Source organism: Denticeps clupeoides, chromosome 16, assembly GCF_900700375.1.
Source record: "Denticeps clupeoides chromosome 16, fDenClu1.1, whole genome shotgun sequence".
Lineage (NCBI taxonomy): Eukaryota > Metazoa > Chordata > Actinopteri > Clupeiformes > Denticipitidae > Denticeps > Denticeps clupeoides.
This window is the reverse complement of record NC_041722.1, coordinates 16,433,921-16,451,811: the sequence shown is the minus strand read 5'-3', so window position 1 is coordinate 16,451,811 and position 17,891 is coordinate 16,433,921. Positions and strand designations below refer to the sequence as shown.

Genomic DNA, 17,891 nt, shown 5'->3' with positions numbered 1-17,891 from the left:
GGGCAATCTACCATTCAGGCCTGATTGGTGGATTGCTGCAGATGGTTTTCCTTCTAGAAGGTTCTCCTCTGTCCACAAAGGACATCTGGAGTTCTGACAGTGTGACCATGGGGTTCTTGGTCCTGACTAACTAAGATCTTCCCTGACTAAGACCCTTCTCCCCTGATCACTCAGTTTAAGTGGCCGGCCAGCTCTAAGTCCTGGTAGTTTTAAACTTCTTCCACTTATGGATGATTGAGGCCACTGTGCTCATTAGGACCTTCAAAAACAGCATTTTTGTATTTTTCTGTAACCTTCCCCAGATTTGTGCCTCGAGATAATTCCTTTGACTTGAACTGTAAACTGTGTGACCTTATATAGACAGATGTGTGCCTTTTCAAATCAGGTCCAATCAACTGTTATTGTCCACAGGTGGAAACCAATAAAGCTGCAGAAACATCTCAAGGAAGATCAGGCGAAACAGGATGCACCTGAGCTCAATTTTGAGCTTCATGGCAAAGGCTGTGAATACTTTCCACATTGTCATTATAGGGTGTTGTGTGTAGATTTCCGAGGAAAAAGATGCATTTAATTTATTTTAGAATAAGGTAACATAAGAATACATGGAAAAGACATGTGAATACTTTCTGGATGCAGTGTATTTCAGGATTATCACTATCAAGAGGTAAAAATGTATGTGTTCCGTATATAAAACACATCAACAACAGTTGCACATTTAAACACACTTTTTTACCGATCACACAGGTTCATGAGGTTAATAGGTTTTACATAAAACTGGGGACAGTGGCAAATGTATTACTTCAGGTGCTCTGCCTCAAGAAGTATGTAGGTCACATGGTTCGTGCCTCACCGTGATAGGTCCATGTGAGTCAGCTGGTTGGGCACTGGGTAAACGTTCACGGTGTTCAGCCCTGTGAGGGAACACGTATCATCACAACCACGCGGAAAACAGTTTGAATGTGTGTATACGTGAATGCGTGTGCACGCACGGGCCGTGTGATTCAAGCGAATTCGATGCACTGGCAGCTGGCACGCTCCCCGTGCCCGAACCCAACGTGCGGCCAATAGGCAGGCCAGTGAGAGACTGCGTCTTACGTAAGTGTGCAGAGCCTGCCGTGTTAGAGGGAGAGGGGCGAGTAGGCTGCACTCACGGTTCTTGCTGGCGTGCAGCGTCCGCAGGGTGAAGCCGCTCAGTGTTAGCGCCCCCAGCTGGTTGCGCTGGCATTGGAGACTCTCCAGGCAGCAGGCGGAGCTCAGGTCCAGGGTGCAGAGGCAGTTGTCACGTACGTCCAGGTGAGTTAGCTGCTTTACAGGGTCAAGGGTTTCGCTCCGCACACACCGAAGCCCATTCAGTCTACGCAACACACACACACACACACACACATACACATAACCTGCTTGCCTTTGGACTGTGGACACAATCATTTGACCCAGAATAAGACTAAAAACCATCCAAGCCATGTAAACAATTTTTTCAATAATATAAGTACATCTTACAGCTGCAAAATACAGCATGACAAACAAAACAGCATGGAACAACACAAACACTCAGTATGTTTACATGCATAGTTCACTCGAGCTATGGTTATAACGACTGTCTTTATTTCAGTACACAAGGTCAAGAAGGTGACACTCAACTGGACGCAACTGACAACGCAAGCTGGAGCTGTTGGAGGAGCTTAAGTTCAATTTAGAATAAATTCAGTCAGACTAACATTTTAGTCCAACTAACATAATAATTTAATCTGTGTACATATGACTATAGAGACTGGACAGACACAGGGGGAGTGAGAGGGAGATTACTGATTCTAACCTGCTTTCTGACGGGTGTGTCTTCTCGAGTCGTCTATATCACTTCACACTTGACTACGCACAATCAAGTTGAACACTTTTTGAAGTGAAGTGATTGTCACATGTGATACACAGCAGCACAGCACACGGTGCACACAGTGAAATTTGTCCTCTGCATTTAACCCATCACCCTTGGTGAGCAGTGGGCAGCCATGACAGGTGCCCGGGGAGCAGTGTGTGGGGACGGTGCTTTGCTCAGTGGCACCTCAGTGGTACCTTGGCGGCTCGGGATTCGAACCGGCAACCTTCTGGGGGTTGCTTTCTTAACCGCTAGGCCACCAATTTTGGGATAATTTCAGTATAAAAAACTAATGTCAGGGACCTCTGACAAGTTCTGGAGCCCCAGAACTTGGCCTCTCTGGCCAGAATCTCAGTGGCAAGGAGCTCCAACCGGCAGAAAACTATTCCTAATCCCGTTCTGCCATGTCTGGCCATCGGTGCGTGGTGAGCGGTGATTTATGGAATCGTGACAGGTTGGCTCGAAAGCTGGCGGGCACATCTGCTGTTTACGCAAGTTCCTCTTGCAAGAAGCAACTGTCCTTCTCCGTACGTCCACTCTGCCCATCCTCCTCAACTCACTACCTGTCTTCCCTCTCTCTCTCTATCTCTCTCTCTGCTCTCTGATGAGCTCCAGACCTTGCGGTTTCACGCGGCAGCGGCAGCACTGCTTTTTATGAGGCCGACTGGCTCCTTAATCCAAAGCAGGTGTGCCAGGTCCCCATAAATCCACAGAACAGCCCACGCCGAATAATTCACTCAGCTCACCTTCAAGGTGAGGGGCAGCGGGAGAGTGAAAAACTGACCCGAAAGGAGGGAAAAAAAGACGAGAGGCGGATTAACGACTTTATTGTCTACTTCAATCCGAGATGCCACCCCCCCAACCACAAAAGAATGAGAAAAGGAGAAGAAAAGTATGCCGAATAAGTAGCATCAAAACCACATCACCGCATGATGACCGGTGGTTCTAGATGGATATCGGTTCCGTGGGGTCGTGAAAGGTCACCTGTGGAGATGTGCTTCACTTACAGCTCTAACTGAAGGACTGATGGGGCCCACTTATTACATTACCATTGTCTATTGATCGTGCATTATGCATGTCTACCCTGACATACAGGAAATGGAGACAGACAGCCAGAGTGAGTGGTGGAGACAAAGACAGCCTCACGCCGAGCTCTCTGATGCCTCACCGTAGGTCGATGCTTTTGAGATGGTTCATCCTGGCCAGGCAGCTCAGCTCCAGGGTCCCCACCCTGTTTCCAGCCATGGCCAGCCGGTCCAAGGCGCTCAGCCGCTCCAGGACGCTGGGGATGTGGGGGAAGTTGTTGAAGGAGAGCCCCAGGCTGCAGAGCTGCGTTAGGCTGCCCAGCTCCTCCGGCAGGGAGCTCAAGTGATTGCCGTCCAGAGAGAAGGTCTGCAGGCTGGGGAACGAGGGGAACACTCCTTATTAGCTTCGGAGAATTTCCTCTGTCTAGTAGAAACGGTATTTAATAATATGGCAGCAAGCTGCATATACTGCCGACCATGCGCCACGAAGCCAGCATGTCCTATAATTGGTCCTGTACACAAATAAACAAGAATGACATATTTTCAATAAATGGGTCCTGTTGATTTTAATCGCAGTAATAATAATCCTGGTTATTAGTCCCAAGGTTGGATATTCTGAAATAGCCTAATCTTAGCAACTGCCAAAACTCCATTAGCATAGTGGCTAATGCAGCAGTGCCCTTAACAAAATGCCTGCACAAATGTCAGTGCTATGTAATTTAACAGTATAAATGGAGTTATAACAGTGTATTTCATGCTTGGGGTTTTCAAGTGCAGAACTTAAATGTTAAATAGGAACAAACACTGGCACAGAAAAATAAAAATGTTCTCTTTCATTACGATGCAAAGTCGTTTGGTAGCATGAAGTCTTTGTGCGGTCATGCTGTTCGATCTAAGTGAGTATTAGACATTAGTGTAAGCATAATAAGTGTTAGCGTTGTGGCTCATTAAACACTTTGGCCGCATTTCCTCTTTTTAACAGCACTAGACCATGCACTGGTCAGGATTTCTGTGCACACGGGCCTTGGTCAGCCACGCAAATTTGAAAAACTGTGTCTCTGGCATTTATTGCTGCCACTGGCACTGGCCAGTTCTCAGGGATTTTATATTGTGAGTCAGAAGACAAAAGTTTTAAGGCTGTCTGACTAATTTTTCACTTAAAGGGAAGAGAATATAGGTAGCATATAACACAGCACGTGGTTTAAATGTCTCTCTAGCACATTTCATACTGACAAAAAAAGGATTAAACACTGGCTTTCCTTCCATAAAAAGACATTGAGTTGGTAGCAAATATGTAAAATTCCATTATGACCCCCCCCCAAACAGCAAACAGCAGTAGACCGGGAGCACTAAATCTAGGCTGAATTTTAAGCCTGATTTAATCTGGTTAAATAAGAGAAAGAGTTGCATTTTTACTAGTTCAATTAAAATGAGGTAACAAAACCAAAAAAGGGGGGGTCAAAGAAAAATGCCTCTGGGGATGCCCAACAGCACTGTGTGGTTTAGAACAAACGCGTGGAATCGCAGAGTATCGGCGACAACCTCAGTTCCTCATGGGAGCACCAAAATGTCCCCTCTCATCAGCAGTCGAGTGAAGTCTTTATTGAGAACCGTGGTCCATTATCATATGCTGGCATTTCAGACGACCCAGAGGAAGAAACCTGCAGACAGTTCTTCATGCTAAAAGGAGTTTCTCACAAAGGGAAGGTGAATTTGACCAGACTTTCCTCTCTGGAAGTAAAAGAGAGGATTTGCAACCAGGCACCATAGGGTGCAATTCTAGGAGTGCAATTTGTATTTGAGGTTATTAATAACCAACAAAACGGTCTGCAGCAGTGAAAAGTTCCAAAAATATTTCACAGCGGGTTCTGAAGATTTTCACCCTTAATTGTATAGTTGTCAAATAAGATATTTCACTTAAATCTATAAATGATGGGCCTACATATAAATCAAACAACAAGACCATGGCAAGGGTTCTCATTTACATTTACAGCATTTAACAGACGCCCTTATGCAAAGCAACTTACAATCAGTAGTTACAGAGACAGTCCCCCTAGAGATACTCAGGGTCAAGTGTCTTGCTCAGGGATATAATGGTAGTAAGTGGGGTTTGAAACTGGAAACCTGCATCTTCTGGTTCATAGGCGTGATTTCTCCAATCACTCCAATAAAGTGAAAATATTCTGGGCCCAGGAGAACAACTGGTCTACAGACATGGGTCTATTCAGTATTCTGTGTGATGCTCTCACAGTTACTTCACAACAAGGAGAACTGGGTTGGAGTGGTGTAGGCAGATTGAGTCATAGGGGGGTAGTAGCCTAGTGGTAACGCACTCGCCTATGAACCAGAAGACCCAAGATCAAATCCCACTTACTACCATAGTGTCCCTGAGCAAGACACTTAACCCTAAGTGTCTCCAGGGTGACTGTCCCTGTAACTACTGACTGTATGTCACTCTGGATAAGGGCGTCAGATAAATGCTGTAAATGTAAATGTAATGCTGTAAATGAGTCATGCTCCGTTTCCACCAACAGTGGTTTGTGAAACCCGTTCATAGCATTGGGGCCAAAGTGAATTCAGTTTGGAACCTGAAAAATTGCCAAACATCATTGGCATTACTGTCATGACAACATGATTGTGTCAGCTGTAAAAATTAGGGTGAGTGTGTGTATGTGGGGTCTGTCCAGGTGCTCATACTGTACATATCTAGCTGAGCAGCGTGAAGGAATTAGGTGAAGATCTCAGCTCGTGACTGGCTGCGGCTTGAAGAGATACGCACCTCTGCAGGTTGCCGATGCGAGGAGGAACAGTGTGGAGGCCATTGCAGGACAGGTTGAGCTCGGTCAGGGTAAGGATGTCGCACACAGACTCGGGGAACACGCCCAGGCGGTTGTGAGAGAGATTCAGGCTCTTCAGCTGGAAGAACCTGCGGGGACAGAGTTCCCACAGTCATCTGGCATTTGCAGGAGAACACCAGGGCCACAACGCATTCACTTCCTCTCTTCCATCAGGCTGGAAAAGATGCAGATCAGAGACGAGCAGCACAAACACAAAGACAAGCTGTTGTCTGCTAGTCGCCTCGTTTGACAGCGGCGCGGGGACAGAGCGGCTCGGAGCTCAGTAATTACTCCAGTGCCTCCAGTGACCTCCTCACACAGAGCTGCTGACAATCCACTCGGGCCTTTTCACAACGGGGCTACAGTCACAGCCTTATCACTCCCAGAGCCAGAGCAGCCACCAACACACACACACACACGGACACTTTCAAACAGACACAAACCCACACAGAGACAGAGAGACTCACGCCAGGGTGACTAGATCTGCTACATGAAAACAACAGAGGAGTTTTAATTCCATACACCAGTTAGACCATAAATAATGCTGACGGTCATCGTCCCAGTCGGACCGCTAACCCAGAACAGACCCACACAGAAGCAAAAGAGCAAGTTCTGTTCTCTGTGGTCATGATATTACTTTAAGACTAGTTCACATTACATCATTTTAAGTCTGATTTAGTGGTCACTAATGGTCGCCAGACAAAACCTAAAGATGCACATGGACTTGCCGCCAACTGTGACCAGAGATCTAACACAACACAAATCTGCAACTAATGGAAAGTGAAAGTGAAGTGATTGTCATTGTGAAACACTGAAGCACAGCACATGGTGACACAACAAAATGTGTCCTCTGCTTTTAACCATCACCCTTGGTGAGCAGTGGGCAGCCATGACAGGCGCCCGGGGAGCGGTGTGTGGGGACGGCGCTTTGCTCAGTGGCACCTGAGGTGGCACCTTTGCAGTTCTGCACTTGAACCAGCAAGGGGTCCGTTTCCGTACCCGCTTGGCACCCACCAACCCCACAGGATGAGGAAATGAAATGCGGAAAAGATGGGCGGACATGAAGGAAAGAGGTGGGTACACTACTCTACAATGCCTAGTTTTTGGAAACATGGTCATTAATTATTATTTTCACATGATTTCATGGAACTAATCATAGGGCACACAAACATGCTGATGTATGTTTGTTTACCATGAGAGGACTTGGCCATCACAGCCTCTTTCTATTGCTGACTATTACAAAAAGAATTGGCCAATTGGCAGGACATTAGCTCAATTTGTAGGAGAACCATGTTTTTTTTATATCATATTTATCTTTTGCGAATAAGCTTTTCCTTGTGGACAACAACAGAATGATCCCATTTTTACTAAAACGTCCTGTTTTGGCAAGTACATTTGGTCCCCACTAAGTTGTAAAAACAAAATACACTCCACACACACAACTAGACAGGCAGACAGATTGCCAAACACACAAATGCATAAGAAGAAACTGAGACAGGCAGGATTTTAAAATCTTCCCAGTGAAAATAAAACAAAAAGAGAATAAATAATGGCATTACATAAAAGACCCCAGACAGGAAGTGCAGGCCCTGCCGCTGCATTCCGCGGCGATGCGACTGGGGGCTGGTGAAGTGCACCGTAATGAGCGTAGCGATGTGGAAGGGGCCAGGGGGTAATGGCTACTGCTCCTCTGCACCCTGCAAGCAATGGAGGTGGCTGCCTGACTCACAACATATGTCTGGACTCACACACACACACACACACACACACACACTGCGACAGGGAGTTACTAAATATACAGTCAGGAGGGGAGAGGAAGAGAAAGAGAGAGGGCGAAGGTAAAGAGCGAGGTGGGAAGAGAGGGGCCACGAGGGAGAAAAAGAGAGCAAAGCAACGATGTGTAAAAATTACCCAGTCACACAGACTTTCTCCCAAACGTGTTCCATTCGTTTTCTTTCGGCCTCTCTCCCTCTTTCATACACACACACACTGGAAGCAGATGCAAGCAGGGTCGGCGCACACTGTAAACATCCGGCCGCCATCTTGGAGCCTCGCCCGCTCATCATTGTGGTTCTGCCCTTTGTTGCTGCCAACTGCCTTTGTTGCACCATTCTTAGCGCCTTGCCTCCTTCTCGTTCTGACCCTGATGTTGCCAACGTACGCCTGAAGGCACCCCCTTCGCCAGCCTGATTCCTCCACCACCACACCACGACACACCCTGGCCTTCTTGCTGCACCGCGTGCCACCCTCACCGCTGCTGAGCGGTCCCCTGAGTGATCCCCTCCCCTCTCTGCCTGCCTTCATTACCCCAAGTACCCACATCCAGCGGCTCCCAGCCCTCCTGCTTCTGCTGCGTTTCTCAACACGTCTGCTAATGTGTCCCACATGTCCCCTGACATTACATTTAATAGCATCATCTCTGATGTAATTGCCCATTTATGGCTCATTCCTATAGGCCGGATTTGTCTGCAGAGTCGATGGGACATAAGTGTCCCTTCAGCCTTGCGGAGGAAGATTCTGAACTGCTTCATTTCATCCCTCGTCCCGGCGGAACAATGAGCCGAGATTTTCCCTCTGTACAGTGATGGCGCATGCATCACACAAAATGAACAAAAACTCCCGGGCATCATTTAATGGTACGGTTTCTATTAAAAATGCAGGTTTTAATCTGGGTCAATGACTTCCTTAACACAAAGGGAACAAGTCTGCCTACCTATGACGACACCCGCTCATCCAAATTCTGTCCACCCATCAAAAAGAAAACACGCTATCAGGCAGATTTCATCTTTACATGCACCTACAGCCAGAGTTTCCTACTGGTCAACTTCCACCTGGGTACCACACAATTTGGACAGCGGTGTGTGTCAAGTCGTTAGCAACATGCATACACCTTTTCCATGGTGGTAAAATCACAACCAAAACCAGTCCACGACAAGCAATCAAATTCGTTTGAGGAAGAAGCTCAGCTCTTTACCTGGGCAAGTTCAGAAGGCCACCAGGGCCCTCCAGGGTCATGAAGTTGTGTCGCAGGTTGAGGTGCGTGATGTCCTGGCTGTAGAATAGATACTCGGGTACCTCCTCCAGGCTGTAGCAGGACAAGTCCACCAGGCTAATGGTCTGAGAGACCACCTACAGAGGAGCAGAGGAGGAATGTGTCATTCTGTATCCATACAATCATATGAGAACACAGTCTACCTGAAACCCTTCCATGGTGGGCCATGGAGTAGCTTGTTAACAAGTTCATTTTAAGACATACTACATACTGTATAGTAGTAGATATTTTATACAAATTTGACATTTTGCATTATAACTACCAGTTCACCTTTGCACGACTCCATATCCATTCCCTCCTAGGCTGTCATTGTGACATCACAAATATCACTTTAAGGGAGCTGCTCTGTAGTACTGGGTGGGTGTGGCTTTGAATGCCGCACGAAACTGAGGTGTAAGAACTGAAGTGCGGCATTTGGATAAGTAATAGTAATAACACCCCCCTGAATTGTAAGCAGAGAATCATACACAAAGGATAGGTACTACAGACTGGAAGTTTATGTTTGCTGACTGCTCATTTACCGCATGAGCTCGACAACCATTTCACCGTTCTTTACTTTACTTTATTTTGCCGACGCTTTTATCCAAAGTTCCACCGTTCCACCAAGTCATTCATTCGCTTAAACACATTTAATTTAGATTTTCTTTTTATTTAATTTATCTTGTTTTCATTTCTTTCAGCACCAATGCATTTTCAGTAAGTTACCATTCTTGTAGAATTGAGCTTCAAGTAAAGAACTTAATGTTAACCAGATTGTTAGTTAATCATTTACAAGTTAATATTGCCTTTAGGGAGAGCAATTTAACCTGTAAAATTGCCTTGTTAAATGCAATGCCTTTGAAAAATGGGTGCACCTAACTTCTGTGCTTATGCACCTGGAGTCAGAGATTCAAACCCCACTTCCTACCTTCAAACTTGGACTCGTGACTGCTCCCATTCACCGTGTTGGACCATTCAATACCAACCTAAGTCTTAAGCCTTTGGACTGTTTTCTTGAACACCAACCCTGTTCTGACACCTACTGCATGCTCACTCCCTTTCTTACTTATTCCTTTCCAAGGTTTCTCCCTTTTTATTCTTCATTTTGCATTGTTTGCAGAAAGGGTCAAAGTGCGTGGGGTGTCAACTGTAGGGCCTGTCAAAGCCCATTGAGACAAGACATTTAACCCCAAGTTGCTCAAGGGGACTGTCCCTGGAATTTATGCCACTGTGGATAATGGTTTCTACAGAATGAAGACACAGAAAGGTCATGTAGACTAAACTAGACAAATTGAGAAACCGAATACTTGTTTATTTGGCATTTCTTGGGGGCAGTGGTGGCCTAGTGGTTAAGGAAGCGGTCCTGTAATCAGAAGGTTGCTGGTTCGAATCCCGATCTGCCAAGGTACCACTGAGGTGCCACTGAGCAAAGCACCGTCCCCACACACTGCTCCCCGGGCGCCTGTCATGGCTGCCCACTGCTCACTTAGGGTGATGGGTTAAATGCAGAGAACAAATTTCACTGTGTGCACTGTGTGCTGTGTATCACATGTGACAATCACTTCACTTTCACTTTCATTTCTGTGATGTCGCGCGTGATGCAGTAAACATTTCCCGCCATGATGCAGGACACGTGATTAATATCACTTGGTCCTTTAGGGCCTGTGGAACAGGCGAATACATTTACAGATGCAACGTCGCCTGTGACACTTGCAACTGCCCTGTTCTCGGGTTCTCCCCTTTGATGTTTTGCAGTCCAGTGCTCAGTCATTAACACCATGCTCAGTCATTAACATGTGACATGCACGGGGCCACCAGCAATCATCAGCCAGGCAGGCCAGTCTGACAGCTAATATATGAGTGCTCAGTAATCCACAATCGTGTGCGAGTAAGGACCGTTGGGGATTAGGCCAAACGACTCCAGTGAGCCCCATTCCATCTGCAGCTATTTGCAGCTATTTATCAACACTCTGACACAAATAAGGTTAGCTTTTCCAACCACTTTATTAGAAGTGTGCAAATCTTACCAGTAGCCCCTGTGTACAGAAAACGTGTGCGGCAATAATTATAATTAGTAATATAGTGCAGTTTGATTGTTTGTTAATGTTGCTTTCAGGTAGAAAGGAAGTGCTAGCAGCTCAGTCCCACTCTCCACTGGGATACCCTGGAATGCAATGTTAAAGGACCGGTGTGTATGCAGGATTACGGGAAAGCCACAAGATAAGATGTTAAAATCCAGACGGTAAATTTACTAAACCAATCAGGTCCCTTAATCTGGTCCTTGTCCCATGCTATGTAGTAACACATTCGCTAAATGCAAACTGCTGCACCACACTACTGCATCATTCCAGTACTGCCGCTGCTCGCTGAGAGCTGTGTCTTAAGATCTGAAGGAACAACTGAAAGAGGAGCACATTCGTATCCGGGCCATAGCATGAGTTGCACTGTCTTGTGGCTCTTGATGCTGCCTGCCTGGCCATTATCCCTGCACCTCAAAGGCACGAACAGCCCATTAAGCAGGCTGGCCCAAATCAGCGCTACTGTTCAGCTTGACACACACACACACACACACACACACACACACACACACACACAAAGGCATGATTGTTTCCAAGCTGGCAAGAAGTTCCCCAAATCCACTCGCTGCCCCTCTTCCCCGGACCGTTTAATCCCCCCTGGCCCCTCTCTCGCTCTGGTCCTCCATACCCAGCCCAGGATCTCTGCCCTATCACAGACCCACCCATGCAGCCGCTGCCTCACCACTCAACTCCGCCTAATTGGATTTTCACTTTTCGGAGTATTACCCCCCCCCCCCCCCCATCTCCATATCCTTACGAGGAAGCTCTGCCCCAGCGGAGGTGCGCTGAGCTTGTTAGGACCGGCGGAAGGAAAGGGATGGAACTGATGGTAATTCGAAAATTTGAGGTGCAGGAGAACAGATGCTGGAGTTAAGGACTGAAGGGAAGAGAAAGGCCATACTCGCTCAAACACATCACCACCCAAAAGCAAAGGCAACCAATAAACTCCCTTTTTAAGATGCCGTTTGAAAATACTCAGCGACTGTGCTGTTCTGACCTTGAGGGAAGTTCATTCCACCATCTAGGGGACAAGACAGAGAAGAGTCTAGATGAGTGTCTTCCTCGTCCCTTATGCGGTGAAGGGACCTGGGGAGCAGGACTGGAGGCTTGGAGAGTGCGAGGTATAGTACAAGCTGTGAGGTAGGATGTGTTACCCCATGTTTGTCTTTGTAGGCCGGCATCAGTACTTTGAATATGATGCGGTGGGGCAGCTACTGGGAGCCAGTAGAGGGAACGTAGCAGTGGGGTGGTTTGGGAAATTTAAAAATGAATTATGCTGCTGCATTCTGTATTAGTTGTAGAGGCCAGATTGCATTCAGAGGTAGGGAGTTACAGTTATCCAGTCGTGAGATTACTAGGGACTGAACAAGTATCTGAACGAGTATTCATTAGTTGATTGTCTTCTAAAGACTAATGTAACCCCAGATAACTAAGCTCATCTTATCTTGAGTTGTTTTGACATTATTTTCTGCTTGAACTGTGTAAAATCATCCTAGGGCCATGAAAGGGCACTCTTTATTTAGAGTCTACCCCTATATGAGATCATCTTTAGGAGTCTGTGTTCCACTAAAGAAGCACTATGGAAATTGAAGTGAATGATACACATGACCTGAATACAATGGTACCTCCCAGTGATCTTTGATCATTTATGAAGTAACATTGCCACAGCAACTGGGACGCTAATGAAAGAAATGTATCAGACAGACAGCTCTGGAGACCAGTCACATGCTCACAAAGATCTCTGTCTACCAGTGGATGGGCCAAAGGACACAAGGGCTTCAAAAATGCACCATAGTGAAGGTGAAGGTGATATTCAAGTCAACGCTCTAGTGAAGACATGTCCTGCCATTCGCGGGGATCTTAACACTCACCAAAACTTTGTTACAAACTATTTGCACCATTTCATATTTTAATGGAAAACAAGCACAATCACACACTATCATGGCTTATCACAAGATATCTACTAGATATCTAAGTAACAGACATAGAATATTGCATTACACCTTCCAAAAATCACTAAATGTTTCCTGAATTTTCCCTGTACATCTTTAATGATAACATTGACTTAAAAAGTTGGATATAGGTTGGACCTTCCACAACTTGGTTCACCTCATCTATTTCCTAGATCCAGCCTATTATGAGAACTCTCTCTTGAATAAAACATCTCCTAACCCACAAACCAGTTTCACTCCTCCCATTACAATTCCTTCTGCCATTTATTTGTGTTTCTCTGCCAATTTGGCTTTAAGTATTTCTGCTCAAGTAAGCCTGCTTTAACACCCTCCTCTCATAGAGTGACCTCCCAGTCATCCATCCTGATCCTTTGAGACCTGTCTGCAGCTTTTGGCATGGTTAACCACCAGATAATGCTGACTGCCTTCTCTGACCTTGGCTTTCCTGACCTTGAATCAGATCCTGTTTATAAAAAAAAAAAAAGTGTGTTTGTGTTCCACAGCACATCATTGCTCTCCACTGGGACCACTACTATTCTCTCTTTTCATCATCCATGCAGTCTCCTTTTAATAGCCTCTTCTTCCATAATCAACTATAGCTGACGCATCCACCGAATGATAATCCCAGCTATCCATGTTTAATAACCCAAAGAACTGAGTGTTAGTACTCATCTGATGAAATGCAACACCCAATATATATGCCTGTATTCATAGTCACCGCCTCCAGCCAATGAAGAACGGAGTCACTAGTCATCCTTGAGTTGCTACAATATTCATTCCTCAAAAAATGGCTTGACAATGACAACGACTTCTCTTTTCATACGCATGTTTTTCCTTCTCGTGGGACTACAGTGCTAATGAAACTCCACCCACTGTGGAAAAGGCACGTGCCAGACAGCAGGACTTACTTTAGAGGCCTGCCGATGCCACCTCTGGTACTCCGCCAGCGTGTCAAAGTTCACAAAGTAGGTCTGGGCCTGTGGCCCGGCTGAGCTGAACATCAAACAGTGCTGCCTCCTCTTCACCTCCTCCACCTTCACACACAGAGGAGTTGCATATTTCTTTAAAGAGCCAATTACATCGCATTCTTCAATACTACAGATGAAAGAATCAGTTAAATAAGAATGCTTGAAGAGAAAGGACATGATTGGTTAGCAATATGACTTTTTTTACTGTAAGTACAGTCAAGTCTCATATACTAGCAGAAAGTAGATGTCTGTGCAGATGTCTCTGTGTGTGTGTATTTGTATGTTGAGTCTGTGTGACGTGTGTGACACAGTGGGTGGTGTTGATGTTCCTCTGTTCCTCGTGTGCTAATTTGCAGCTGTGTTATTTTATCTGTGTTCAGCATGAGGTGTCCTCAACCCCCTCTGAGGAGAACAGAGGGAGAAACCCTGCCTCTCCTCCCTCAGGGCTGGGTGTCACCGTGACCCATCACCTTTCCCCCCACCAGGGGCAGGATGTGCATCTTGCCGGTCAGGCTGTCTTTGACTGAGGCCACAATCAGGCAGGTGCCACACAGGATCACCTGACGCTCCGCCCACTTGTGCAGCTGCGTCTTGCCCTTCCGCACGTTGAACACGCCCTTTAACAGTGTCCGGTCCTGCTGGTCAGCATTCACCGGCCGCTCTGTGTAACACACACACAAACACACGGGACAGAATGGATTCATATTAAACATGACCTCTATACATCATATATCACACACTATCTCTCTCTCACACACATACACACACATTTTTTGTATAAAACTTTCCATTATACAGGGAGTGCAGAATTATTAGGCAAGTTGTATTTTTGAGGAATAATTTTATTATTGAACAACAACCATGTTCTCAATGAACCCAAAAAAACTCATTAATATCAAAGTTTTTGGAAGTAGTTTTTAGTTTGTTTTTATTTTTAGCTATTTTAGGGGGATATCTGTGTGTGCAGGTGACTATTACTGTGCATAAAACTATTAGGCAACTTAACAAAAAACCCATTTCAATTATTTATTTTTTACCAGTGAAACCAATATAACATCTCTACATTAACAAATATACATTTCTGACATTCAAAAACAAAACAAAAACAAATCAGCCACCAATATAGCCTGCCATCCATGGATTCTGTCAGTGTTTTGATCTGTTCACCATCAACATTGCATGCAGCAGCAACCACAGCCTCCCAGACACTGTTCAGAGAGGTGTACTGTTTTCCCTCCTTGTAAATCTCACATTTGATGATGGACCACAGGTTCTCAATGGGGTTCAGATCAGGTGAACAAGGAGGCCATGTCATTAGTTTTTCTTCTTTTATACCCTTTCTTGCCAGTCACGCTGTGGAGTACTTGGACGCGTGTGATGGAGCATTGTCCTGCATGAAAATCATGTTTTTCTTGAAGGATGCAGACTTCTTCCTGTACCACTGCTTGAAGAAGGTGTCTTCCAGAAACTGGCAGTAGGACTGGGAGTTGAGCTTGACTCCATCCTCAACCCGAAAAGGCCCCACAAGCTCATCTTTGATGATACCAGCCCAAACCAGTACTCCACCTCCACCTTGCTGCCGTCTGAGTCGGACTGGAGCTCTCTGCCCTTTACCAATCCAGCCACGAGGCCATCCATCTGGCCCATCAAGACTCACTCTCATTTCATCAGTCCATAAAACCTTATCAGTCTTGAGATATTTCTTGGCCCAGTCTTGACGTTTCAGCTTGTGTGTCTTGTTCAGTGGTGGTCGTCTTTCAGCCTTTCTTACCTTGGCCTTGTCTCTGAGTATTGCACACCTTGTGCTTTTGGGCACTCCAGTGATGTTGCAGCTCTGAAATATGGCCAAACTGGTGGCAAGTGGCATCTTGGCAGCTGCACGCTTGACTTTTCTCAGTTCATGGGCAGTTATTTTGCGCCTTGGTTTTTCCACACGCTTCTTGCGACCCTGTTGACTATTTTGAATGAAACGCATGATTGTTCGATGATCACGCTTCAGAAGCTTTGCAATTTTAAGAGTGCTGCATCCCTCTGCAAGATATCTCACTATTTTTGACTTTTCTGAGCCTGTCAAGTCCTTCTTTTGACCCATTTTGCCAAAGGAAAGGAAGTTGCCTAATAATTATGCACACCTGATATAGGGTGTTGATGTCATTAGACCACACCCCTTCTCATTACAGAGATGCACATCACCTAATATGCTTAATTGGTAGTAGACTTTCGAGCCTATACAGCTTGGAGTAAGACAACATGCATGAAGAGGATGATGTGGACTAAATACTCATTTGCCTAATAATTCTGCACTCCCTGTAAATAAACTTGGTCCTCCTTACACCATATACTACATAGCACAACCACACAAATTCATATTCCATAGACATAATATAACCTGTAATAGTCATCTACACAAAGATACAATAAGACACAAGGCCTGTGCCAAGCATCACAAATTCATAATCATACTAAAAAATCGGTGATGTTAGTCAGCAAAAATCTACAGACAAAGAGCATTCCCACCAGATGACCATATGAACAGGAAACAGCACATCTAATGTGCTCTCTATGGGAGTTTGGGGCAGGACAGGAGTTGCCAGCAAGTGATGTCACCTACACTGGTGTGTCATGGGCCTGTCAGCGGGGCTGTGTGTGTAATCAGATACAACACAGACAACCCCCAGCAGCACATATATCTCTAGTTGAGGAAACTGAAACAGCCACGGTGACACTTGCTTACTAAACATCCAATGAAAAACATTGACAATCGTAATTATAACCAATAATAACTGTATAACTGGAATTGAAAACGATGACATCATCTAACTCACACTCATGTTACATACACTATTGCCATATTTAATGCATTCAAAGTTATGTACAGTATCAATATCAATTTCTGTACTGGGAAGAGGACATTGTTTAAAAGGTGACATAGGACACACACACACACACATTCCCACAATACCAGATACAAAGGATACAGGCTAACCCAGATGCATCAGTCAACATGACGAATGAGACGGGCCGTTTTGTCACATTAAACTCGCCTCTTTCAATCTAATTATGTCGCCTGCTACTGCTGAGGCTCTGAAGGACAGATCAAACAGCAGTCGGCGCAAAGCCTCAAGCACACTCAAGTTAATTGCCGGTCATAAAAAGGCCACGATCAACCTTTACCTCCTTTTTTTTCATTTAGTTTTTTTATTTAATGCCCGTATAGAAATTCTGATAAGCTGACACACGCAGGACTCTCCCTGTCATGTGACGCATCAGGGATCAGGCTGTGGTGTCTGCCAGCCAGGGTCTGTGATGTCTAGGAGGCCGATAAGGGACACATCTCCTGGAGGAGAAGCATCTGGAGATCAATAGGACTGCCTGAGGGTCTCTCTCTCTCTCTCACACACACACACACACACACACACACACACACAGCTGTTGACTACTTAGAGCAAGAGAGTGAAAGAGCTGATGACCTGACCCATCAAAGACAGAGGTTCAACTCTCTACAGGGTGTCGGTGAGCATGGAAAAAGATGCACCCGCATTCACACACGCAAATCTATAATCGTTCTAAGACACACACTCGCTGAGGAACAAGATCCTGTTCTGAGAAAGCAGCCCGCTGCTGTGATGCTCAGATGCTAGAACAAAACGCGAACAATGCCAGAGGGACAGCGTAATCTGAAAATGTTCCTGCACCGCATCATCCATTGGATAAAGCAGTCGCCCAACAGCACACAAAACACAACAATGTTAACTGAAATTCAGCGCAAAACCTCCCTGATATTGACATAAAGGTGTGTTTTCCCACATGCTTTCAAGAAAGAAGATCAAGGACAAAGTGGCAACCCGTTTGTGCTGCTATTTATAAGTTTAGCAGCATGGGGAAAGAAAAGAAAAAAATCTAATTTACATCCCAACCTTCTGACTCTTCAGAAAGATGTCAACAAGCTTTCCTAATTTGAACATCCCGCCAGACTCCTGCTCTCTCTCTGAAGGGCTAGGGCCGCCGTGGTCGGGAAATGACAGTCCGGTTATAGATTTTAACGAGAAGTTGAAATGTTATGATCCAGCAGATGGGTGAAGGCTGTATACACCAGAGGAGGTTTTTTGTAAGCAGTCACCATTCGCCCA

At 45.6% G+C, this 17,891-nt stretch overlaps 1 protein-coding gene across 1 annotated transcript in view; it reads right to left on the bottom strand.

The window, feature by feature from the left end:
• phlpp2 (PH domain and leucine rich repeat protein phosphatase 2) overlaps nucleotides 1-17,891 on the bottom strand; it is a 44,853-nt gene that overhangs the window by 12,357 nt on the left and 14,605 nt on the right. Inside the window, exons 4-10 of the mRNA XM_028956446.1 lie at nucleotides 14,232-14,422; nucleotides 13,702-13,827; nucleotides 8,707-8,861; nucleotides 5,675-5,821; nucleotides 3,039-3,269; nucleotides 1,152-1,354; nucleotides 851-911 (exon numbers count right to left, since the gene is read on the bottom strand). Of these exons, the coding sequence (XP_028812279.1) occupies nucleotides 851-911; nucleotides 1,152-1,354; nucleotides 3,039-3,269; nucleotides 5,675-5,821; nucleotides 8,707-8,861; nucleotides 13,702-13,827; nucleotides 14,232-14,422 (1,114 nt within the window). The remainder of the gene's footprint in view (nucleotides 1-850; nucleotides 912-1,151; nucleotides 1,355-3,038; nucleotides 3,270-5,674; nucleotides 5,822-8,706; nucleotides 8,862-13,701; nucleotides 13,828-14,231; nucleotides 14,423-17,891) is intronic.